At 34.6% G+C, this 26,748-nt stretch overlaps 2 protein-coding genes across 2 annotated transcripts; one reads left to right on the forward strand and one right to left on the reverse strand.

The window, feature by feature from the left end:
* Nucleotides 1–6,230: 6,230 nt before the first annotated feature.
* Nucleotides 6,231–18,264, reverse strand: PDE327 (FAD/NAD(P)-binding oxidoreductase family protein). The gene is made up of 13 exons (XM_086454973.1): nt 17,851–18,264; nt 16,128–16,190; nt 14,290–14,730; nt 13,261–13,332; nt 12,464–12,589; nt 12,149–12,361; nt 11,411–11,458; nt 9,516–9,677; nt 8,515–8,676; nt 7,919–8,012; nt 7,721–7,839; nt 7,550–7,594; nt 6,231–6,793 (listed from the first exon to the last, which is right to left on the reverse strand). Exons 1-13 carry the CDS (start codon nt 18,187–18,189, stop codon nt 6,557–6,559), a joined length of 2,121 nt encoding a protein of 706 aa, XP_086311099.1. The 5' UTR covers nt 18,190–18,264; the 3' UTR covers nt 6,231–6,556.
* A 4,196-nt stretch (nt 18,265–22,460) lies between these two features.
* Nucleotides 22,461–26,325, forward strand: LOC147392759 (phospholipid hydroperoxide glutathione peroxidase 1, chloroplastic-like). Its single transcript, XM_086454974.1, has 6 exons — nt 22,461–22,805; nt 23,526–23,602; nt 23,806–23,867; nt 24,667–24,785; nt 24,868–25,035; nt 26,151–26,325. Exons 1-6 carry the CDS (start codon nt 22,536–22,538, stop codon nt 26,178–26,180), a joined length of 726 nt encoding a protein of 241 aa, XP_086311100.1. The 5' UTR covers nt 22,461–22,535; the 3' UTR covers nt 26,181–26,325.
* The last annotated feature ends 423 nt before the right edge of the window (nt 26,326–26,748 follow it).

Below are 26,748 nucleotides of genomic sequence, written 5' to 3' on the forward strand. Positions count from 1 at the left end.
TAGTAATCCGTATTGAGTTGTCAAATTATTGAACTTGAAGTTCGAATTGAGTTGTCAAATTATTTATATTTTATAATTATTCTTTATTAATATTGTTAATTCATGGAATAATCAGCAATGGTCATGATTGATAAATTCAGGATAGATATTGCTACATTTTCTAAATATAATGATGAAAGGGTAGGTATTGTTGTCGACAATTCACCTTAAGTAACTTTCAATTAAATTTATAAAAGAACTCTTCATCAAAGATGTATTCATCATTTTTTTTTCGTCTCTTTTTTATTTTTGTGCTTATTGTGGGTATCACTACCCTTCGGGTGAGACGAATCCTACCATCACATGCACTACCTCCTTAGAAAGTCCTACATGTGATCGGTTGAGTCAAGGGACAAACATTTGACCTTATACCCTTTCTCCAAAAATTCTTATTGATCTTGCCTTTGACCACCTTAGTTAGAGTTGTGTTGGGGTGACACATTTGACGTGATGGCATGCATATAATCGTAGATGTTTTTCTACGAAACATGAATAAAAAGCATCTACGATTATATGTGTGCTATTATGTCAGATATGTCTTTTATGTATCCCCCTTGTGTCACTCCAGCATTAGTCCCTTAATTATTATGATTAATGCTGGAGTGACCTCGGTGAGAGACATCTTAATGTGGTGGCGCGTGTATGCCCATAGATATGTTTTGTTTGAGATACGAGTAAAATGCATCTATGGACATATGCGCCACCAAGTTATATATATATATATATATATATATATAGAGAGAGAGAGAGAGAGAGAGAGAGAGAGTAAATTTGTTTTTTCTTAAGTGGTAAAATAAGAAGGTACAAAAGGAAAGCTAAAAATAATAAACTTTGAAGTTGATCATCATCGGCCATTGAAACAGAGGGTTTAAATCTTGCATTTTTGGTGTCTTAATAAAATATCATAGAAAGGATTCATTGTAATAGGGTGTGTATGGATACACCAAATCATGCTCTTTTCAAGTTTAATGATGGAGACTCATGTGCTGAGACACCAACATGCATGATGGTCTCAATATTTTAAAAACATAAGGTAACATGTTCTACTTTTCATCAATGCTTCCATCCTACGTGGTGCAGTGTATCCACGTGGCATATAATATACATATATGATAACTTTTATTGGCTCAAATAAAACTATAATTATGAATCCAATATGGCTAAAATCTAAGCAGCCACAAAGTCACCTTTTAGAATTACAAATATTTAAAGAGAAGAAACCTGTGTGTGTGTGTGTGAGAGAGAGAGAGAGAATTTGATTTTAAATTTTTTAAAAGAAATCATAATTTTCATTTCTTTTTAGAAAAAAATGATCTTATAATAAATCTTAGGGTTCAAAAATCTTTTAATATTGAATTTTTTCAAAAGAAGAAAAGTAAAAAATCATTCATATATATATAGGGTAAAGTGTAGGGTGTTGAACAATTCCCATATATATATTATATATATATATATATATAAGGGGGCGGTTCAAGGGTCATATGTAAAAACATATGAAAAAAACAATGGTTTTTCAAAATAAGGGTTAGAGATTTTGGATTGAGCTGATTTTTTGCAAGGATGGTCACTTTGATGAAAAGATCATCCTCACAAAAAATCAGCTCAATCCGAAACTTCTAAATCCATCAAAAGTGATTTACAAATTAGTGATAAAGATTGATAAAAAATTGACGGTCCACATTCTAAATCACTTTTAATGGGGTTAGAAGTTTCAGATTGGACTGATTTTTTTTCCGGATGATCTTCCCATCATAGAGATCATCCTCACAACAAATCAGCTCAATCCGAAATTTCTAACCCATATTTTAAAATTTTATTAATGTTACATTGTTTTTACATATGTTTTCTCATATGGGGTCAGGTTCAAGGGCCATATGAGAAAACATATGTAAAAACTTTGTTTTTAATAAAATTTTAAAATATGGGTTAGAAATTTTGGATTGAGCTGATTTTTTATGAGGATGATCTCTATGATGGGAAGATCATCAAAAAAAAAAAAAAATCAGTCCAATCTGAAACTTCGAACCCCATTAAAAGTGATTTAGAATGTGGACCGTTGATTTTTTACCAATTTTTATCACTAATTTGTAAATCACTTTTGATGGATTTAGAAGTTTCTGATTGAACTGATTTTTTGTGAGGATGATCTTTTTATCATAGTAACCATCTTTGCAAAAAATCAGCTCAATCCAAAACCTCTAACTCTTATTTTGAAAAACAAAAGTTTTTTCATATGTTTTCTCATATGGCCCTTGAACCGCCCCCTATATATATATATCTCAAATATTTGGAGGAAAAGAAATGGGTTCAAAACTCACTTTGAAAAGAAATATTTGAGGAGAGATCTTTTTGCTCTCAGAAAAGTCAATTCAAAATATCATAGAATAAAGAATGACTAATCGCATGTAATTGTCGATTCAGGATTGTTTCCCAATAAAAGATCTCTTTATTTATTTATCATGTCACTGACAATAGGTTTGTTTGGTTTGAGAGATTATTGTAATTCACATTGGATACCATGCAACAAATTATAAATCAAGGATAGGACAAAGCCCCTGAAAATTAGCTTTTTTTTTTTTTTTTTTCTTTTCTTAAATAAATATATATATATATATATATATATATGGGTCGGGTTCCTGCAACACACATTGCGACACACATATAGACAACGTGTTTTGTCTTATATGGGCAAAAATATTTGGAATGAGCTGATTTTTTGAGGATGATCTCTGTGATGAGGGGATCATCTTGGCAAAAAATCATCCCATTCCAAAACTTGTAACCCCATCAAAATTGATTTACAAAAATTGGACGGTCTAGAAGTTTTGGAATGAGCTGATTTTTGGCAAGGATGATCTCCTCACCACAGAGATCATCCTCACAAAAAATCAGCCCATTCCAAACATTTTTGCCCATATAAGACAAAACACGTTGTCTATATGTGTGTTGAAATGATTGTCGTTTGAACCTGATCCTATATATATATATAGGGTCCCTTTCAGCAACAAACATTTTGGCAAACATTTTGGCAAAACATTTTTCAAAACATGGGTTAGAGGTTTTGGATTGGGCTGATTTTTGGTGAGGATGATCTCTATGGTGAGGAGATCATCCTCATCAAAAATCAGCCCATTCCAAAACTTCTAGCCCCATGTTTACAAGTTGAAAAATTGTGGACCGTCCATTTTTTGTAAATCATTTTTGATGGGTTAGAGGTTTTGGAATGGGCTGATTTTTGGTGATGATGATCTCCTCACCGTAGAGATCATCCTCACCAAAAATCAGCCCATTCCAAAACCTCTAACTCATATTTTGAAAAATGGTTTGCCAAATGTTTGTCAAAATGTTTGTTGCTGAACATTTCCCATATATATATATATATATATATGGGTCCCGTTCGCCACCCTTAGTTTTACCATACACTTTAACAAACGTGTTTTGTCTTACATGGGTTAGAAGTTTCGGAATGAGCTGATTTTTGGTGAGGATGATCTCTATGGTGAGGAGATCATCCTCACCAAAAATCAGCTCATTCCAGAACTTCTAACCCCATCAAAAATGATTTACAAAAAATGGACGGTCCACGATTTTTCAACGTGTAAACAGGGGGCTAAACATTTCGGAATGGGCTGATTTTTGGGGAGGATGATCTTCTAATCATAGAGATCATCCTCACCAAAAATCAGCTCATTCCAAAACTTCTAACCCATGTAGGACAAAAACGTTTGTTAAAGTGTGTGGTAAAACTTAGGGTGCTGAACATTTCCCATATATATATATGGGAAATGTTCAGCACCCTAAGTTTTACCACACACTTTAACAAACGTTTTTTGTCCTACATGGGTTAGAAGTTTTGGAATGAGCTGATTTTTGGTGAGGATGATCTCTATGATTAGAAGATCATCCTCCCCAAAAATCAGCCCATTCCGAAATGTTTAGCCCCCGTTTACACGTTGAAAAATCGTGGACCGTCCATTTTTTGTAAATCAATTTTGATGGGGTTAGAAGTTCTGGAATGAGCTGATTTTTGGTGAGGATGATCTCCTCACCATAGAGATCATCCTCACCAAAAATCAGCCCATTCCAAAACTTCTAACCCATGTAAGACAAAACACGTTTGTTAAAGTGTGTGGTAAAACTTAGGGTGCTGAACGGGACCCTATATATATATATATATATATATATAGAGAGAGAGAGAGAGAGAGAGAGAGAGAGAGAGAGAGAGAGAGAGAGAGAGAGGTAATAAGCTACTTGTAGAGAATAAAGAGTTTGCTTCTAAACCCCTGGAGGTGGCCTTTTATGCAACTCCATGTCCCATTTTCTTGCCATTTGGCATATAATGTGTGGAGACTACTTTTCCATATATTTTAGACCCACTCTTTTGTCAACCACTGGATCAAAAATCAATCTAATTAAGTATTTTAAGATTTAGGTTTCATGATCATTTTTTTCCCCAAAATTGTAGAGTATCCCCACATTCCAACTTCACAAAAATTGTCTAATGTCCAACAAAGTAAGTCAAGAGATCACTCAATTTTGAACACACAGTCAAAGAGAGAAATCTGTCATCCATTAATTGAATAAAAATCACTAATAATTTTTTCTTTTCTTTCTAGTCCAACGAAAATGGTCAGTGGGCCCAGAATTGTGCCATTTGGAAACACAGTAGACATGAAGCAAGATAACTATCCAACTCTCAAGAGTACAAGATATCCTTTATTCGGTAGGTAAATCCTGTTAAGGTGGACCAAACTGAGTAAGATGTTACACAAGTGGGCTGACTCAATGTGTTAACATATCCATGTTTTTGTTTCCATTACTTTGAATTTCTGATTTTTCTAATGATGCTCTCTGACATTTGCATGGCCATAGAACCCCCAAAAAAAACTAAAATAGTAATAATTGAAAAAATAATTTGGAGTATAAAATATGATATTGCTGCCATGATCTTCTTGACCCCACCAAGTTTCACCAAACAAAATCCCAAAGTGTCACACTCTTGTGGGCCCACTTAGACATGTGACAATAGTTTGAAATCATTGATCTATGTAATTATGTGACAAGGGTAATTCTAGATATTGTTGCAAAGTATCAAATAAAACCTACTAACTAAAATCTTCTTCATGTAAACCAACAAGTAATAGTTTAGTAGCCAGAGTCTCCCTCTTAAAAAGGAGAGGTCTTGAGTTCAAGAATCCTCGTTGGCCACCTTAAGGATTTATCCCGACTTACCTAATATGCGTGGTTTGTGGGCAGGGGCGGATTTAAAGTGGGGGCAATGGGGGCACTTGCCCCCATAAGAATTTTCAAACTTTCTGTAGAGTCATGAGCTTTTACGACAGATAATAGTCGCAAATAAAGAAACCTGTCGTTATTGCCCTCACAATTTGTTTTATACTCTTAGTTGCCCCCACAAAAAAGTTTCCATTTTCATGTTGCCCCCACAAAAAAATTACAATCTTTGTTGCCCTCACAAAAAAATTTCCTCTTTAATTGCCCCCACATGAGTAAAATCCTAGCTCCGCCCCTGTTTGTGGGAGTATTGTATGTATCAAGGGGATCTGGGCAATATATGATTCTCTAAGATGTGCGATAGAAATCATACTAACAGTCTAGAGTGCCAGCAATGCTCTATCCTCTCTAGTGATGTGGTGGATTCATGGCGCCTACATGGATTTATTCTCCAGGATGAGATGGCAGCACCCTAAAGCGACACCTGTTAACGAAGTCTTGCCCTAATGTTATTTAAGACATGAAACCCTACTTGTAAGATCACCTTATCCGTCTATTACACAAAGTCGAGCATTTTAAAATTGGGAGGCCAAAAATAAGTTTTTTTGAATTTTTTTAATAATCTGATCTAAACCAAGAATAGTAGAGGGATGAGGTGTCACTCAGTCCAATGTGACAGTCTACGTGACCCAAATGAGAACCTAGGTCCAGACTCTACATGATCCTTGACCTACTTAACCATAAATCTTAGTAATACTATATACACTTTTACATGGCTTTACTCAATAATAATAATAAAGTGTTAATTTAGCTAAGTTGGTAAAATGAGTAGAGTTTTGTTTCCACATCCCAAGTTCAAACCCCTTTGAACCCAACTTCACTAACTACTAAACCTTTGCCTACTATTTAAAAAAAAAAAAAAAAACAAAAAGTGCGAATTTTGCAAATTAGTCACAATGAGTTAGGAATCATGCTAATTAGTGAGAGTTATAATTTTAACAAATTTCTGTATGTTAACAGTATATACTACAAAATAATTTAACGAGTATTCTCATTTACAGGTTTTGATGAATAAGGAAGAAAGGTCATGTAAAATTACATTTCCTTCACTTGGCTCTAAACTCAATAACCAAAATTTTTAATTTCTGACACGAGAGAAGTCAGATTTTCTTGTTCAAGAAAATCCAAATATTGAATGTTTTGGAATCCATGATGTTTCATTTCAATCACAGTGAAAACCGAGACATCTCAGCCGAAACATTCCGAAAAGAAAATCTTACTACTCTCAATACTTGACGAATCCGGTGTTTTTCTGAGCCTTGCCCAAAACTGACTCTATGCCGCCTTGGTACAAACCGAGTTTCTTTGCCACAGCAAAACCAGCATACAAGCCATCAACAGCAGCACTCACAATCCCTCCAGCATAGCCTGCACCTTCTCCTATTGGGAATAATCCTTTCAATGACATGCTCTCATAGGTATCATTATTGCGAAGAATTTGAATAGGGGAGCTCGTCCTCGTCTGAAAGCAACAAATATGAAGTTTTAATGAAACATCTGATAGAGACACAAAGACAGTTATGATCCAGTTGTACTATAGACTTCAGGCAACCAATATTGTTGGGTGGAAGTGTAACAAGAGAAACAAATAAAGACGAAACAATCACAAAAGCTTTACGTAGTTCAGCAAATTGCCTACATCCACGGAGGAGAGGAAGAAAGCAATCCACTATCAACGATAAAGATTATGCACTCTCTGTCCTCTACAACTCTCTCAGCTGAAAGGAACCTCACAAAGTAAAAAAAAAACCCCAAAAATACATTTGTCCCATTCGGGAAACAACATTAGGGAGCCAATGTTTGTCCTATATGGGTTAGAAGTTTCAGAATGGGCTGATTTTTTTGTGAAGATGATCTCTATGTTGAGGAGATCATCCACACAAAAAATTAGCCCAATCTGAAACTTCTAACCCTATCAAAAGTAAATTAGAATTGTAGACCGTCGAGTTTTTGCCGTTAATTTGTAAATCACTTTTGACGGAGTTAGAAGTCTCAGATTGGCGTGATTTCTTGTGAGGATGATATCCCCACCATAAAGAGCATCCTCGCAAAAAATCACCCCAATCCAAAACTTTTAAGCCATATTGGACAAATTTTGACTCCCATCGTTGTCTCCCTAACATTGTTTGTCGAATGCTACCCATATATATACATATATACCCTCCATTCATGCAAGAAGTATATAAAAAGTCAAACAACAAAAACTTGGATATATTACCTCCACTCCATGAAGAAGGGCTTCTTTGGAGACAAAGCCCGGCAGCTTTTGGTTCCCACAAGGTTTGAGCAAGAAATAAACCATGTAAGCATCTCATAGCAAATAAAAAACAGTTGTTTCTCACTTATAAAAAGGCAATTAAAGATTACATAAAAGAATAGAAAATCACACCTCTCTTTCGAACATTGAGATAGACCTCTGTAAAGCCTCTGTTATATGAATGGGGAACAATTCATGGAGATTTGCTGCCTTTACTCCCAACCGATAACTTGATGGTGGTACAGAGGTTGCTGGGGAGTAATGGAGAAGTGAGAACTAGTTGCAGAGTTGGAAGTAGAGAAAATAAGGAAGGAATTCAACAGGTTCTACCTGATAACTTGTTTTCAAGAAAATCTGTTACAGTCTGCACAGGCACGGAAAAATTCCCCCCTCCCATCGTGGCTGCTCTTCTCTCAAATTCTCTCTAGATAAGAAGGCTAAAGTTAAACTAAAAGGAAATTCTGTGCGGCATGAATAAATTTATAAGAACCAAAGTAATGCCATCAAATTGGTGGTGCAGGTACTATTTTATAGGTTCAACCTAGGCTGAAAATTAACCTGATTGGGTGAAGAACTATCTTATCTTCCATTAATTTGGATGGTCAGACTCTGCAGAAAGGTTGGAAGAACGTATGGGTGGAATCAAGGTTTAAGATCTCGACTCGGACAATGTTTCGATCAAAAGAGAAAACCGAGACAGTCTTGACCGAAAATGCGAGACATTCCAAAACGTTCCAATATAATCCAAACTATTCAATGTTTCATTGCATGTCATAGATGATTGTTACAGTGCCATATGGCAGCTTAGATTTCCACAGAAGAAAAAAGGGGGTATCAAGGAACTAAAATCTATACAAATACGAGAATAGTAGAAAGTAGTCAAAATATTCAAGCAATAATACACAAAACAAAAGCAGAAATGGTACCTGAAATTCAACCCCAGCTAAAGGTCCATGGAATCCCAAAGCATCGAAATCCTTTGATGAGACTGTGACAACAAGTGCTGCATTTGCCCATCTAGATGCACGTCGAGAAAATGACATGCCATTGATACAAAGCTCTGATGGATTTGTGCTGGTGAGAACAACCTACAAGCACTTTGTTTAGTGTTTCTTTCCATGGAATTGTAATTATTACTGTCTCCTGTCCCTCAATGTATCAATCTGTGGTTCTAGACTAAATAATTGATAGGGAACCACTGGGATGGGCAATTAAAGAACTGCATTGACTGGCAATGCTACCATCCGATTAATGAACATTGTTGATGTTGTTTGCAGGTATTTTATCAACATCCCAGAAGAAAGTTATTAATCAGCTTGTTAAAAATTTTCATCAATGCTATTTCGGGCTGCTAGCCCATCCAGAGGTGTTGTATCAATTGGACGATTTGGATCAATATTACCAGGTTTGTGGGTTCTCTCGGTTCGAATTCAGGTTCACGAATCACCACTCTAGAATGAACCCAGTTCGTAGGGGTAGATAGAGATGAGAGCAATTGAAACTTGAAGTGAGAAGAGAAGGGTAAAAAAGAGTTTGAACATGGTTGGTTTAGAGAAGAAACATTCAAGATTTTTTTAATTACAGGTTAAAGATGAGGGCATTTGGAGGTCAAAGGGGTATGCAATCAGTTTGAAAACTTGGTGAGATACCTCAAATACTTTCAAAAAACATGGAGTGTTATGTAAAGATAAGTTGGATTGACACAGTCCTTGCGGACAGTACTGCGAATCAGTTCGATTTGAACCAATTCGCAGTTCACTTTATGTGCAACGAATTAGATAACCTGATTTGGATAATTAGAACTAATAGAATTGGGTGCTACGGTACAAAAGAAGATTATCAATGATAAGGTACTGTTCAATGAAAATCATCCCAACTGTATGCAAGACAATGATGTCTCTTAGTGGCTATGGAAAATAAAGTGTACCTGCCCTCCTGGACACATGCAGAAGGAATAACAACTACGACTTAATTCCCTTGAACTAGCGCTTGTGCCGGCATCTTCTTCGTCCACATACTTGACAACTTTGTAATCTGCAACTGGTACTTTTCCACGTCCATTACGAACTTCAGTGGCCAACGCAGAATACTACAAATACAATGAATGGGTTTATTCAGAATTTCCGTTAACATATGAGCATTAAATTGTAAATATTGGGCAATTTATACAGGACTATCAAATAAGCTAATAGTAGAGGTTGGAAAGTCAGAATGATCGGCCAAACCAACTTCCCTAAAACAAATTATCTCAACTATGGAATAGCATCTCCTTCATTAACACTCCTGTCATACCATCCTCCAACACAATTTGGTCCAGTGATTCCCATTGTGGTCTTATATTTATACGTTGCCTCTTTATGTTAACTAAGTTCACATACGTGTCATGTACTGTAGAATATAGGTGTCAGATTTGCTTCACCTCCTAATTACACAGCATGCTTACATAATGATACTAAAAATTCATAATAAATAAGATATGCCTTCACTTGTTCGATTACTACTATTGCCTCCTAAAGTTTGTACTCAAAATATTTTTTTTTTTGATAAATATAAATTTTATTAATGAAAGAAAAAGGATAAGAGGAGGCTGAGATAGCCCCCAAACAACAAAACCATAAAAACAAGAAAAAAAAAACAAAAAAAATAAAAACACGCCCAACGGGAGGCTATGGTTCACAAACCATATCCCAATTAAAAATAAAATCTTGGAAGCTTTGTACTCAAAATATTACGTATTCCTAATTTGTATATGTGCCTACATACCAATGTACCTTATCAACATGGATAGCCCAGGAAATTCTGAATGAACCAGTAACTGTTGGAGTGCTTAAATATTAAAACAAGGTTAATATTAAAATAAAAAATTAAGTGTTTTTCCTGTTGGATATAATTCTCTGGTCTTACAGAAAATGACCTTTTGGCATTGTCAGATGTATGCACCTCGCACATTAACCCATGCTTGCATATGAGGGCACTATAGCCACACTTTGCACTTTACATGTGGACATCAATGAGATTCATTTTGACCCATACTACATGATGCATCACTATTGGTCAGAGTGATGAGAGTCATCAGTGTGATGTAGTCAAAGGAGTCTTGAAGGCAAGTTTTGAACCCAGGTTGTGTTGATATGCTTACAGACTTCAACCAACTCGGCAAGCTAGCAACTTGGTCTTTTCACACATCTAAGCCTTGGTTCAGATTCAATATTTAAAAAAAAAATTGAAAGAAACATAGGATATCATAAAAAGTAAAAAACAAAATAAATTGTGTGATGCATACAGTTCAAGGTTGGCATAACTATTGAAGAGGTGCATCTAAGTGGGTATACAAGTCTTTCTGAATGCACTTCGACAGCTTGTCTCCAAGCATAAACCCCAAATGTCTTTAAAACACTGATCTGAATGCAATGAAATTTGCTAATTTCAAACAGTAAATACATCACTAGAGTGTTAGGTCTCATGTAGATCAAGTCTCTGGTAGAATGATTCCAAAAGGCTTCCCATCATAATTTTAGAAATTTCCTAATTTCTTTGAAAAAAACAAAGCAGTTTGTGTTTTATGCTTTTCTAGTGGTTCAGTCATATGAACACCACATCCTTAATTACTTAGAAGTCTGGTTTCAAGATTTTAAACCGTGTAATCGAATGAAGGAGGTATTAGCTGGCAAAGCGTATTGCAGGAAAAACAAATCCTCTTCTCTAAAGCAGAATATGAAAGACTAAAGTTTGACTTCTCATTGGATTACAGGTGTGAACTTCACGAGATAAATCCCAATCAGAGCATAATTCAACAGAAAGAAAATGGACCGTGAACCTAACCTGTATGCTGTTTATCAGTTCTTGGGGATGCTCAACTCGTAATCCAACCTATTAAGCCAATTAAAAAATTATTAAATTGCAGAAAATATTGAGAATCTCAAGTGTAGTAACCAACTTTCTAGCATGGTTCACACTAGATCAGATGCTAATAATTACAAGTCAAGCAAATGAAGAATTATAACCACTCCGAGCATTCCATGGCTGGACTAACCAATGTATCTGTAAGGTAATATATTAACTACAAGCTTATACAAGTCAAAAGCTCAATTATAAGATTATACACATCAAAAGCTAAGAGCGAAGCACATGAAGTTCAGATGCAAATATCATCACATTTAAGGTATTAGTAGTTGTCCAAATTATCAAACTTTTGGTGTTATATCTCAATTTAAGCCACAATCTCTTCATAAAATAGCTTTTTTTAAAGAATTACAGCATTTTATGGAAATCAAGATCCAACAAATCAGTGGCCCAAAGTACAGCCATCAAGCCAATAAAAAAAATCCAAGAAATAAGAAATATTGTTTTTTTTAATATCAAGCATAAAAACATAAGAAATATGTGGCTATGGTATAAAAAATAGTAATTATTGGCTTGCATTTCTATGAGAAATAAGAGCATGTAAAATTTCTATAACTTCATTTTTTTTTTTTTTAAGAAAAGAAAGCAATATTATTAGGAGATAAAACATCTCCAAAAGTCTTGGCTCGCATGTATTATTAGGAAGTAGGAACTCACAGCAAAATCTTTTGGGACTAGGTCTACATTATAAGAGAGAAGCATTTGATATATATCCCGTGCAGAGTGCCCAACCGCTAGAACAACTGCATCATATCCCAACTTCTGGCTATCAAAATGCATGTCGTGTCTTGAATCAGAAACTTTGAGTCCTACAACCTGTGAATTCTCTAAAAGCAGATCATCTACCCTTGTTCCAAACTTGATGGTAACCTAAATAAATAAAACCAAGAAATGAAATAAGTAAATCTTCCGAGTTATGCCAAAATCATTCAGAAATATGCAATTGAAGTTAAAAAAAAATATGCCACTCACACCCAGCCCTTGTAGATGTCGTCGAAAATTGCGCAGTAACGGAATCAACTTATCTGTTCCCAAATGCGGCTTCCCATCAACTAAGATATTTGGTGGAGCTCCAAAGTGGACTAGAGTTTTCATTACCTAACAAAAAATGAATGAATTCAACTCATTTAAGGGGTAAGAACCAATGGAAGAATACATGTGAAAATGTAAGGTAAGCAGAGGCCAGATAGATATTTCCCTCCCACCATTCTCCCTCTAACGAATGAATTGGATAAGCTATACATTCAAGGATGACAATCTAAGTCAATAAGATGGTTAAGCATAATTAGTTGAAAATGTAGCTCAAGAAAACAGGAGTTGCCCTGTTATTCATTTAAGAAGTTTACATCATACAACAGACATCATGCAAGCAACTGATATGATTTATGGACATTGCTGGTATTAGTAATGTGTTATATTAAATACTAAATCAATTACCTGCATGGTTACACCAGAAATAAAATATATATTTAACTTTTCAAGAATTACAAAACAGATCAGATGACAATCAATGGTGGTATTATAGGAAAAGTTGCAATTATTCAATATGTGGACAACATGTCAACAAAAGTAGGAGAAAATAAATAATAGAGAACTATATAAATTCATAAACATGGATCCAAAATTTCATGAGTATAGAAACAAACATGTCATGCTGAAGAGTGGTAGCTGTTTTACCATGAAGACTATAGATATTTGGAATCAAATTTGTAACACATTATTCAAATAGTTAAAAATGAAAGTCACTAGGATGGGATCCTGATGCTCACTGCAACAACACTGTCATTGTTCCTTCCTATTCTGGTCACCAACTTTCCATCACTCCAGGTACCTGCACCACCCTGCGATGCATTAGTTCTAAATAAATGATTTGCAAGGAACAAAGTATAGCAGAATCAGAGAATACATTAAAATTAGCTCACAAAAATAATAATCAAAATACGGGAAAAAGTAACAAAATGATGACGATGAAGGAAACAAAAATACAAACTATAGCTAGAGTTACAACATTAATTTAGTAAGCACATGCATTTTTTTTTTCTTGACAGAAATAAGCAATGCATATCAAAGAACTGATATGTATCTTAACCAAATAAAAGAGGATCAATCTACCTTTCTTTCAAATAAAAACACAAGATTAATAGTTGAAAATCAATACAAAAAAAACATATCCAAAGTGATTAATTATGTCCATACAGGCAACGAACAATTGCATGGGTGTGATGTTCTACATACTAATATCTGAAAATGAAAAGAAAGAACCAAAAAGTAATAATATCTGGAAAATTACGACCCCTGACCTTCCATATAGCATTGAAGTATGACTAATTAAGGTGAAAATAACATGAAACACAGATCATTAGTTATAAAAGAAATAAGATCCAAAAACAATTGGAATTAAAGAAAACAAGTAACACTACTTTAGCACAGTTAAAACTTGAAACATTATTTTCAGCTGATCCTCAGATTTTAGATAACTAGATAAATGAATACAAAGAGGAAGAAATTTAATTAGGAAAGGTAATGGTTAGGTTCTTGTGACATATCAACAATCAACATTTTATTCTTGTATTTTGTGTCTTTACCATCTTGCCCACAACATTTCTCTGACTATTTTACTAAGTATTGTGGTTTCATTGAAGTCGTGTTCCATCTTATTACTACAAATAACCTGGTGCCTTTTGTTTTGGCTAATGTTGTGGGCAAGACGGTGAAGACATGAAATACAATAATATAATGTTAATCATTGACATAATAAAACAAACTTCAACAAAAGAATTAAGTAAATCAAGTCTAACCTCTCCAAAGCAAAAATTGCTTTCCAATTGCAAAATTCGACGAACTACAAGAGCGCCAATATCACGCCCTCTTTGTTCAACTGCTTGACCCCTTTCTATTAGGGTAACCTCTGCACCAAGTTCCGCAAGCACAAGAGAAGCAAACAAGCCTGATGGCCCACTACCCACAACTGCAATTTTTGGATTTTTCGTAGTTGGGAACTTAAATGATCCCTCTGGCAGAATCTTCTGTCCACCTTCTCTGGAACTCATACCTTCATTGGTCCTACAGTCACGTATAATATTGATCAAATCCCCAGAGATTCGTTCATGAGGCATATACTCTATAAGCCCCAGTTTAGGCTCTAGACGAGAAAGGAAGTCCCAGGTACGTGGTTCTAAATTCAAGAGCTTTTTGACATCCAAGTCCACAGTATACACAAATTTGGGCTCTTTCAGCAACTGAAAAGCATCAGGAAAGCATATTAAGTGGATGCACAATGAAAAGGAAATTGTAAACACATTAGTAGCACTATCACAAGTTCATATAATGTCCAAAGTAGCCTCTTCTAGTTAACATTTTAAACCAAGTTCTAATTGCGAATTAAATGAAATCGGATAAAGACAACTGTCATGTTAAATGATCAGAGGAAGTTATCATCCTATTATCAATAATGCTTCAATATGAAACTCCAAGTCATGTCTCGACTCTCAACAATGCTAACATTCAACCATGCATTACAAATGATGAATATTTATTTATATCTAATATTTGGTTACCAATCATATGGAAAGCATCTCTAGTCCATATGCTAAGGTAGAAACTTCACTGGTCATGTGCATGTTTCTACTGTAACTGATTTACCAAGCAATAAATATTCTAAATATTTGAACAACACATGTAAAAAAATGTGAACTTCGAAACCAAGTCATGGAATTGTTATGCTTTGTTATATCATAATTCCATGTTCTCAGGTACCTACACAGTGATGATGACTTGAATTGTGAGGACAAAGGACCCTACTATCTTATGAGGGATAAGTACAGCCTTCTTTTTTATATACTTGCACTCTTTGCATTTTGATACAGTGGACAAGACCAACGTTTCGCATTAATGCAATTATCTAGTCTTTTATTTCTTTGCATGCCTGGTAATGGGGATTGAGAGAAACATACTAAATTTGTACTCTAGTGAACAAAAAAAATGCAACCATTAAAACTTTATTTTTTGGATGGTCTATCTTGCTTCGGAATTTATATTAACAATGGTTCAAAATGCAGTTGGTTGGGCCTATGAATTTGAATTGGCTTTTAACCAAATGGAGATCAGATAACTTAGTAAAAACAACAAGGATGGTGTGTATCTTGTTCTTATCAATTTTTACCCAAAAGCATGCAAAGCTATATGAAACATTTTTTGTTCACTCCTCTAGAATGCCATAGAACATTTAACCCATTTTATAGAACTAGTTCTTCTTATGTCATTTTTCTCCTTTGCTTACTTAAATTTAGTGATCTTTTCTAAGTCATCTTATTTTTTTTATTATAGATTTACAAGGTCAAATATACCAATTCAATGCAACACCTATGCCCACATAATCATTCTAATAAAAAGGGACATTTATATGGGTATACACAATTAAATGACATCTAAAATAAATAAATCTCATTGTTAGATAACTAATTGGGTAAGACAGCATAAAGAAACGTCCAGAAACTTGATTTTATTATCTATAAACTACAAATAAATTATGTGATTTCTGAAGTTAACTAGAATTCAACAAGATTTTACTTCCCAACATATGCCGATACATTATAAGGAAAAGGACATGAGAATTATAATTTTTTATTTGACGAACCTTCCTTGCATCAAAAGACTTCCGAACAACAGTGAAAGCTTCTGGAGGCAACATGGAAGCAACCTAAAATGACAAGGACCACTTGTAAATCAACCCCATGATAAGCATCAACAAGAAGGAAATAATGATCAAATCGTAGCTCTACTAATATCAAATTCTAAAAAAAGATATCAGCATGGCTTGCTTTTTATTATTATTGTTGTTTCTGGTTTTGAAAATGTTCTCTCTACAGAAAATGGAGGGAAGAAATCTTCGCATTCAAGGTTTCTTACACGTGTCAGTGGCAGTAGCTTCACAGTAAGTGTCCATATGTCTATTAACTTCATCCTCTTAATTGATGGGAGAGTTTCATCCCACTAACCTCACTGCCACATGAGCAAAAATTGCAGTATTTAAATCATTTTCATTTCATAAATTAAAAAAAAATACAATTCCTCTATGGCTCTATCCAACGTAGTTAAAGTTCCTTGAGGAGTCACCTCACTAGCCAGGACTCCTAACACTTATGCTAACCTTCTAGGAGAGACTAGACACAAAGTTCCCGATTAAATTAAGCAAGCTAAGGTCTTACAAGCAACTTAATATAGTGTATCTTCCACACATAAGTATAAATCTCATAACATGAAGCACAAATAGCCTCAAAAGATTACTTTCAACATATTTATCCCATCCATTCACATTTTAGAGTCCTGGATACGATATTTTGGAGCCCTGGCCAAGATAGCCTTCTTCTATTTTTTCTAGAATAATTGCATACAACACAGAAAACAGACCTCTCTCTCACTCCATCTCTTTTGTTCCTATGGAAAGTGTCTCTTTCGTTTTTAAGGTAGGAATTGTATCTCTAAAACACGGGAACAATTCTCTCATTTTATTAGTTTCCACCTCTTTCTTTTTTATTTTTTCCTTGGAGAGGGATTGTGTTTGTGCAACAAAGAAACAATCTCTCTAATGAAGGTAGTATTAGAATAACATGTGAACGACCGGACCGGTCCTCTATTTCTTTTTGGTATTTTGCTATGTCTCCACTTGTTTTGTTCATTGGTTTACTCTCACCGTCTGAAGAAAACAAACAAAAAATGGCAATGTATATGTCTGCTTTCTCTAGAGCATTCAACGAAAGAAGTGTTATTCATAGTAATAGTCGATGACCAAATTTACAGTCAAATAGCATAATTAATAATCCTTGTTGGTCATCTATTACACATGGAAAATGCTGAAGTGACCGCGTTAGACACTGAGCTGACGTGGAGGTGTGCAGCAACCGTAGATGCTTTGCCACGAGATACAAGTGAATATCATATATGGTTCTGTGCACACCTCCACGTCATCTCAGTGTCTCTAGCAAGACTTGTTACACAATCTATAGCTCCAATGCTGCATGCTTTATTACTTTATTTATTTATTATTCTTTAGTTCTTATAGGATAAATTAATAATAATAAAAAAAAATGAATAAATAACTAAATTGCAGCTTTAAACTTTGTCTAAGCTTCACTTGAAGAATGCCCGCCACCTCATCTGCAATGTGCAAGAAAACCCAGACAGTGGAGAATTCTTTTATCCACTGCCCATGTAGGAAACCAGACCGAAATTGGGATTAGGGAAAGATGATATTTTTTTTTCCCCTCGCAGACAATGGAGACTAGAACTAGAAGCCTCCACAATCAAAATTCAAAAATTAAACTTTAATAGTAAAAAAGTAAGATTGAGGAAAAAATTACCGGAAATTCAAGAACCTTAGCTATAGCTTCGAGGAGAGCTTCAGAGATGCCCAGATAATCTTTACCAGGGTCTTTGTCAACTGGAACTCCAAGCTTAGATAACCTCCAATAACCTTCATCTTTGTTCTTGACATCATCTAGGGATTTTGTTACTCTCTGAAGTTTCTTCTTCTCTGATGGATATCTCTGCCTTCCAGTCCTCACTGTTCTCTTGGCACATCGAATTTGCGAGGTTTTTAGTGGAGAAATTGAAGAGTTGAACCCTAGATAGCTCGAGTGAGGGTTGTTCTTGTTTGAAGAGAAAAGATGCAAAGGAACGACCTTGGCAGCCATGGCCATGCGAGAAGTTGCAGAGCTCTCAGTCTTAGTGTGCGAGGGAATAATGAGAAATGAAGTTTGGGATAAGATTTTGAAAGAAAAACAAAATTAAAAAATCTCTCTCGTTAAATAAACTAGAAGGTGGCATGTGCAAACATACATCTATCTAAAGGGTTTATTTGTAATTTAAAATTTAATTAAAGGTTTTTAAATATTACATATAAAAAAAGGATAGTTTCATAATTTTGAAAGCAAACAAACTCGTGGGATTGCACTTTTCTTCTTTTCTTTCTTTTTTTTTTTTCCAAAATGACCCCTAGGGGTGCAACTTGGTCCGGTTCAAACTGAGAATCGAACCAAACCGATAGTTTTGGGGTAGTTTGATTTGATTTGGAACAAGTTGTGGTTCGATTCCAGATTATGAAAATGAAGAATCGATCAATTTGATTCAGTTCTCGATTTCAAGTTTGTATAGAACCAAACCAAACCGAGAACCGAACTCCTATGCAATAAATAAATATATGTGTATCTAATAATTATGAAGAATTATTTTAAGAGTTAGTACATAGATTAGTGATCTTTTATGGATAAACCAATGACTTTTTATAAATAGATTTGTGATTTATTATATGAAATTTTATTTTTATTTTTTCATTAAAAAATATTACTTATAATTTATAAAATATTTGCAATCCGTGGAATCGAACCAAACCAAACCGACTTTAATTCGGTTTGGGTTGGTTTGGTTGCAATGGAATTTGGTTCGGTTCTGGTTCTTATTTAGTAGAACCGACTTATGTCGATTCGGTTCCAATTTGACCTCAAACCGAACTGAACCAAACCAAGTTGCACCCGTACCAATTATATTAATTTTAGGATAAATTATGCATTCACCCCTATGGTTTGGCATAATTCAATTTCAACCCCTAATGCTTTGACAATTGCACTTATCTCTCTTATATTTATCTAATGGGCTGATCTACAACCTTTTTGTCGACTCATTGTCAATCAAACAGTTAAAAATGACCTTTGTTTTATTACTTTCACTTCTTATAAAAAGATCATTTTACCTAGGACTATAACTTACGCGAGTTGTAGGGTCAACCTAGGCTTAACTCAAGTTGTAGAACTCTCAATCTGATCATCAAGTTAGAATTCATTAACCTTAGTTCAACTTGAGATTGAATTTCTAAAATTGAGTTGAGCTTGAGTTACTTCAAGTTAGATAATTTTGGACGAGTTGGATGGATTGAGCAAGCCTAATTTCATTTTTATCAACACATAAATTTTATTTTATATCTTATATATAATATATAAAAAATAAAATCAATAGTAATAAATTTGCACACGATTTCCAACATAAATTTTTATAATTTTTTTTTTCTTAATTTTACAAATATATTTAGGAAGAGAAAATTAATATTTTTTTTTAACAAATCAAAATATTGTATGTAAATATTAGCATTGGGTTCAGGTTGTCCGGAACCTCAACCCAAACTCAACCCAAATTTGATTCGGATTTAGATTTTCTAGCCTAGGTTCAACTCATTTTTCATATAACCCAACTCAGACTCTCCCATCAATCAAGATATATATATATATATATAAGATAAGGATCCGTATACACATAAAGCTACTCATAAGCTACAATGTGTTGTTCTTACATGGGCAAAAATGTTTGGAATGGGCTGATTTTTTGGGAGGATGATATATATGGTGAGGGGATCATCCTTGCAACCATTCCAAAACTTCTAACCCCATCAAAAAATAGTTTACAAAAATTGGACGGTCTAAAATTTTTCAACTTGTAAATATGAAGCTACAAGTTTCATAATGGGCTGATTTTTGGCAAGGATGATCTCCTCACCATAGAAATCATTCTCACAAAAAATCAGTCCATTCCAAACATTTTTACCCATATAAGACAAAACACATTGTAGCTTTATGAGTAGTTTTATGTGTATACGGATCCTAATCCTATATATATATATATCCATCTAAATAAATGGGGTCATGCTTAAAAGTGTAACTATTTGGATAAGGACATTTGTCCGATTTTAAATTTGAATTTTTTTATATAAAAAATAAAATCAAATGAGAAGGTAAAATAGTAAAATAAAATTTGAACTTTAACGCTAATAAGTGTAATCGTCAAAAATGTCAATTATGAAATTATGCCAAACCACATGAGATCAAAGTGTATTTACTTTTAAGTTTAAGAAAAATATTGAACCTATTATTTCTAAATACTGATTTCTTATGGCAATGAGAGAAGAAGTTATAACAAATCTTAATTTCGAAATTGAATGTAAAAGAAAAATATTACCTAAAAAGAAATGGTTGAGGCGTGCACAAAGCACTGTCCTAAAACGAAATTCGCCCCTGCTACAGTACCACAGTCTATAGGCGTTCGTTATGCAAGATTCAACAATCCACGTATCCAAAAGGGTACTCTAAATTGGAACGTAACTTCGAACTCGACGATGTTGTGTGCTCTCACAACGAATAATAAATTACTGATAATTCGAAAATATAAAATAGCATAGAAAATCAAGTAGTTTAAATCGATAAAACAATTGATATAAATAAAAGAGAAAGTGACTGTTTAGAACAATCACAAACTAGTTCCGAACAAACACATTGTGCTATTTTGTGCGCACCCATGTGAGGTGTAAATCCGAGATTTTGCACCCCCGCATTAAGGTTTTCGGACTAGTGGATCAAATTCCAATTAGAACCATGAATTTTCCTCTTGGACTCCCGTGTGCGCGCGTGAACCCGCCCACTACTTCTATCCACTTTAAAGCTATTAGAACCACAACTACTTAAGAATTGCAAATCAATTCTTCTCCTAGTCGATGTGGGACTAAATTTACTTAAGGCAAAAACAAAATTATCAACTAAACTAAAAACAATAAAGTAAAAAGCATAAAGCATAAAGCAAACATGGGATTTAAATACCCTATGGTTAATAGATTGATTTACCATATGATTGCAATTAAATGAATATTAAAGGGTTTTCCAATTCAACCCTCTAAATTCCAACAAAACCAACTTTCTTTGACATTGCACTCAGCACTGCGTTGGTGTGGGCTTGTGGTAATGTGCAGTGAACCATATGTTTATTGTCTTGTATCTCAAGGAAAAAGTTCTAAGGTTCTCTACACGCTACCACGTCAACATAGTGTCAAAAGTAGTCAGTTTAAAATGGCTCCACATTTAAATGTAAAGGCAGGGGAATCACTTCGACAACATCTTCTCTCATTCTAGTAGTAAATATAAGGTCATTTATATAGACCCCTCATTTCAGTGCATATTTGAGATACACCTTATATTTTCAAATTGATGGCATTCCTCCCATGACCTTGGTCATATGAGATAACTCTTAGTTTTAAAAATTGATGATGTGTCACTTGACTTTGGTGTTTTAGGGGATTTAGAAAAAAGGGAGGGGGGTTTTGAAACAAGAGAGAGAGAGAGGGAGATTCTATTGCCACACCAACTTTTACTTAGAGTCTCTCAAGATGTATTTGAATTCTTTATAACATAGGAATTGGGATTTTCTAAGAAAATATTGGTGTGGCAATAGAAGCTCTAAATAAGGAAGAGTCACAATCTAGAACGGTGCCTCGTTCCACATGGGAAATCTACATGGTACGTTCAATTGGAGAGTAAACACGTTGGGCTGCATGTATGGCTCATTTCATCTACTTGCTTACGATACCCACCTTAATTTAAAAATATCCCTTTGCACACACCTAATAATATATGTTTTGACCTCCATTATTTATTGCACACACCTAAATGTATTTGAATCATTTCTCCATCTCTCTCTCTCTCACACACACACACACACACACATACACAACACACACGCATTTTTTTTTTCTTCTTTTTGACATCTTAAAATATTTCAATGAGAGTTTTAATCTTTGATCTTATTTGTTTTGCTTATCTTAACATTTCCTATTGAATCGAAATCATTTATATGAAAAATTTTATTTGGTAAGTACTTATCAAATATGTTTGGTAATCTTTGGTAGGTACTTACAAAATTTGTTTAAAACAAGTTCCTTTTAATGGTTACGTCTGAAGCCCAACCACCCACCTTGACCTAAAGCTTATGAAGGACTATAGGGTGATGGATACGTGGCGAAGTACGTAGCAATCAGGACAGGAGGACTAATCACAGATGCTGAACTAGGCAACCAGTCGGTGTGGGCCCAACATCTAGATTCCGCCAACGAAGAACACGTGGATCCATGGCTTCCACACCCAAACCCCACCCTTTAATTTACAGATTCAAAAACCCTACTTCAACTCAACTCTCTCTTGATTCTCTGCAACTTCAAAATCCAAACCTAAAAATGGTTTCTACGGGTTTCTCTACCAATCTCTCTGCAACAATCCCTTCACATGGTTTCACTCAAACCATACCAAACCCTTCTCCTTCACTGACTTTCCTCAATTTTTCCACCAAAATCCCATATGGGTCCTCAAAATCCACCTTTGTACACCATGGGTTCTCCCTTAAAGCTTCACAGTTTCCTTCCTTTCTGTTGAAATCTCCAAAAACAATGGGTGTTGTTTATGCTAGAGCTGCAACAGAGAAGAGCATCCATGATTTTACTGTCAAGGTATAATTTTTTTCTTTCTGGGTTTTATTTGGGTGGAAAAAAAATTCTGAATTTTGAAACTAAATTATATATAACCGAGAGCACCCATACAGTTCCTTCGTGTTTAATTGTTAGAATTATCTTTAGATGAGACTTCACTCGCTCCAAAAATGATGGATTACTAGACGAATTTTGATTGTTTATTTAAGAGAGATCCTATTGCCACACCAAGTTTTGCTAACAGCACCCCAATACATATATAAATGACCATAGAATTACCACACAAGGGGGGTGCTGTTAGTAAAAGTTGGTGTGGCAATAGAAGCTCTCTTATTTAATTGTCTGAATTCTTCTTCAGAAACTGGTTCGAAAGAACCAATTTTAGTATGACCTGGTAGGAATTAATTGCATTTTAATTGTTATTATGTGGAATTTTCTTGTTTAATTCGTAGAAAGAACAATCACTGAAATGGGTTAAAAACGTGATTTTTCATGCATTTTTTTTTTCATTTAAATTTGTAGAATTATTTCAGAATTTTCGATTCCATGACAAATTTAGGACAACAAGAGGGTAGACCATGTTTTTTTATTATTATTTAAATTGTGGGGTTTGTGCTTCGTAATTGATAGATTCTTTGTTGTGAAAATGGGTTCATAGAATCAATTGAAGTGGTATGGAAATTTTTTTTTAACTAGAATAAAAATTGATTTATATTGAGGGATGGAAGTAATCTAATGCAGGATATTGATGGGAAGGATGTCTCTTTGAACAAATTCAAGGGGAAAGCTCTCTTGATTGTCAATGTTGCTTCAAAATGGTAATTCCTTGTTTAGATTTGTTTGTTTATTCGAGTACCTTGTTTTGTTTAGCTGATCTTCGTCATCCATTGGTTTTTCATATTTAAGATCAAATTAGCTTTCGAGCTCCAGCATTTCTTGTTTCCGTTTTTTTTTTTTTTTTCTTTTTCATAAGCTTTAAGTAACTTGTATTCTTACTAAGGGATTGTGTTTTAAATGTCAGTGGTTTGACTTCTTCGAACTACTCAGAACTTTCCCACCTTTATGAGAAGTACAAAACTCAAGGTGAGTTAAATTATTGAGATGACTGCTTAATTTTTATTTCTATCTTTGAGGCTGGTGCTTCAATGTTTTACATTGGAACAAGGATGACATCGAAACGGTCAAAAGTGGTTTAGGTGGATGTTGGGTTTCCCCTTCCCATACCCCCTCACTAAGATTGAACCAGGCCCTTATCCTCCTCACCGTCAACCTAGAAATGTTATTAATTTATGTATTTTTGAGCTGAGGCATTGTTATACAATCACTTTTCATCAACATCAGCTATCATCATTCAATCTTTGTTTTATTCCTTATAGGAGGGAACGCAATAATGCAAAAATCAATTCTACTAATTAGATATGAGATTTTAATTTTAAACAATGAATTATGGTAAGAGTAATGATTTTCTGACACCCCCCTTTGACACACGCCCCCATCATAGAACCGTAGATCATTTGCCTTGGGATACGCATTACCATAAATCTTTTCTTTTGTATCCTGAGGCAAATGATCTACGGTTCTGTGATGGGGGTGTGTATTAGAGGGGGGCATCATATTATCATGACTCTTATGGTAATCATCAAAGCCTTATCCCAAAAACTTGTGGTCGGCATTTTTAAACAAATGAATAGTGAATAAAATTAATAGGTCTGAAAGTTTCATGCTGTTTTTTTTTTTTTTGTTTTTGAAAAATGGGTATCCAGACTTAGTCCGACTAAATCCCAAGTCCATCAAGGAAAAGTTTCATGCTTATAAGATGTAGAATTTGCTTTCTCTTCAAGTTGATGTACTAAATATTGTTTACTCTCGAACCCAAATGCAGGATTTGAGATTCTGGCTTTCCCTTGTAACCAGTTTGGGGGGCAAGAACCTGGATCAAATCCAGATATCAAACAGTTTGCTTGTTCGAGGTTCAAAGCAGAGTTCCCTATTTTTGATAAGGTGTGTAAATTGCCCCTACGCCCACGTGAGTGCAGAGACACATACAATGTTTCTTATATGCTAAAGTTTGTTTACATAACAGGTTGATGTGAATGGGCCAAGTACAGCTCCAGTTTATCAGTTTCTGAAGGCGAGTGCAGGAGGTTTTTTGGGTGACCTGATCAAGTGGAACTTTGAGAAGTTCTTAGTGGATCAAAATGGCAAGGTTGTGGAGAGATACCCTCCAACAACCTCACCTTTCCAAATTGAGGTACACTTGATTTTGACCGCTTTTACGAAGAGAGCTGCTATTGGCACCCCAACTTTTACTTCTTAAACACAACACCCCCCCCCCCCCCCCCCCCCCCCCCACAACAACAACAAAAAAAAAAAAAAAATCCTAATTAAAGATCAAAACACACCATTTCAAACATGACAAAAGTTTGGTTCAAGTTATTACCTTGACATCACAAAGCATTATAACACATTCAAACAACTTCAGCAGTTATTTACAATTAGGAGTAGGCTCATATAAAAATCCTAAATCTAACAAATAGAAATCTAGACAAAAAAGAAAGAGAGAATTTCTATTGGCACCCCTACTTTTACTTATTCTCAACCATTGACTTTTTTTTAATTGGAGGTAATAAGTAAAAGTTGGGGTGCCAATAGCAGTTTCTAGAACTGTAGATCTCTGCAAAAATTGATGAATCATAGTGTGGGTACAAATAAGCCATTGCTGGGAATTTATCACAGATCAGAACCAAAATTCCATTTGAATTTTTCAAAGAAGCTGAAGAAGTTGTAGGCTTGCCATTTATATACTTTACACCATCTCATCCAGCATGATTTAACCATATTTGTATGTTTATGCCAATCAGCTTTTAGAGCTATTCTCGGTTAAGCAGAAGTTGTTTAAAAAAAAGTGAGCAAACCATGCATATTAAATCAATGACTTTCTTAGGACTGATAGGAAACACCTTAATTTACTAGTTCATGATTGAATAATTGGTCTGATACTTAACATATGATATTGATTTTCAATGCTCTTAGAAGCTTTGAGAAACATCTGTTCATTTGTCGTTAATAATGAGTTTGGAATGGACATTCACGACTACAATGACTCAGAGCAACTCCAATGCAATACCCATCCCTCCTCCCAACTGCTGTTTGTTTAATGTAAACAGACAGCTTAGTATCATAGTGAACATCATTATGAGTCAACAGCATGAATCTTATTTCATTACTAAACAAGGTTTGAACTCAGTGTAAGAGCCCACTTAATGAACCCAAGTTTGGGGGTAGGATTCAATGCAGTCTTCGTGAAGGAAAAAACTTTCTTATTTTGGCCGCGCTAACAGCTTTACTACCTTTTATGTTATGCAGAAGGACATCCAGAAGCTTCTAGCAGCATGAGACTTGGAAGCACCTCAGATAAAATTGGAGCTGTGTACTTAATAATATATTATGAAAATTGCAGCTTTGTACTTGCAATAGAAATAACAAGCACAAGTATACATAGTTGTGGATGAGGTTAATATATAAATTTATGATTCTATAATTTTTTTTTTCTGAAATTTGATTTTTGTTTTTTTTAAATAAATAAAAATGAGAACTCACATTTCACAACTTGTACATCTTTCTAGGAAAATTGGAAGTGGCCTCGGCATGAGTCAGTTTCAAGTTTAATGGGGTTTTAAAGGGGGTGCTTCTTGAGGATCTTTTATTTTGATGGGATTTGATTTGTATTGGAGTTGGTAGTTCTTGACCATTGTTTCTGTTATTTTTGTTTGGTAGGTCACTTGCATAGTTTTAAAAAGTCATTTGAGATCTTGGTATCGTTAGGTTGATGAAACAATGAGGCTGAGATGATTATTCTTCTTTTGGTTTCAAACATTTGGAAAAAATAAAAATAAAAACCGAGATATCAAGATCGAAAACTATGGTCTCTTGATTGCCATTTACAATATCATTGTTTATCTAT

Source organism: Akebia trifoliata, chromosome 10 (genome assembly GCF_017979445.1).
Source record: "Akebia trifoliata isolate Shusen 1 chromosome 10, ASM1797944v1, whole genome shotgun sequence".
NCBI lineage: Eukaryota > Viridiplantae > Streptophyta > Magnoliopsida > Ranunculales > Lardizabalaceae > Akebia > Akebia trifoliata.

Bases quoted from the DNA above. Each gene is read 5' to 3' on its own strand.
- PDE327 (XM_086454973.1), bottom strand. From the start codon at position 18,189: ATGGCCATGGCTGCCAAGGTCGTTCCTTTGCATCTTTTCTCTTCAAAC. The intron at 16,191-17,850 runs GTAATTTTTTCC...TTGTCATTTTAG, and splicing joins CTAAGGTTCTTGAATTTCCG to GTTGCTTCCATGTTGCCTCC. The intron at 14,731-16,127 runs GTTCGTCAAATA...GATGCTTTTCAG, and splicing joins AGTCTTTTGATGCAAGGAAG to TTGCTGAAAGAGCCCAAATT.
- LOC147392759 (XM_086454974.1), top strand. From the start codon at position 22,536: ATGGTTTCTACGGGTTTCTCTACCAATCTCTCTGCAACAATCCCTTCA. The intron at 22,806-23,525 runs GTATAATTTTTT...AATCTAATGCAG, and splicing joins TCCATGATTTTACTGTCAAG to GATATTGATGGGAAGGATGT. The intron at 24,786-24,867 runs GTGTGTAAATTG...TTTACATAACAG, and splicing joins AGTTCCCTATTTTTGATAAG to GTTGATGTGAATGGGCCAAG.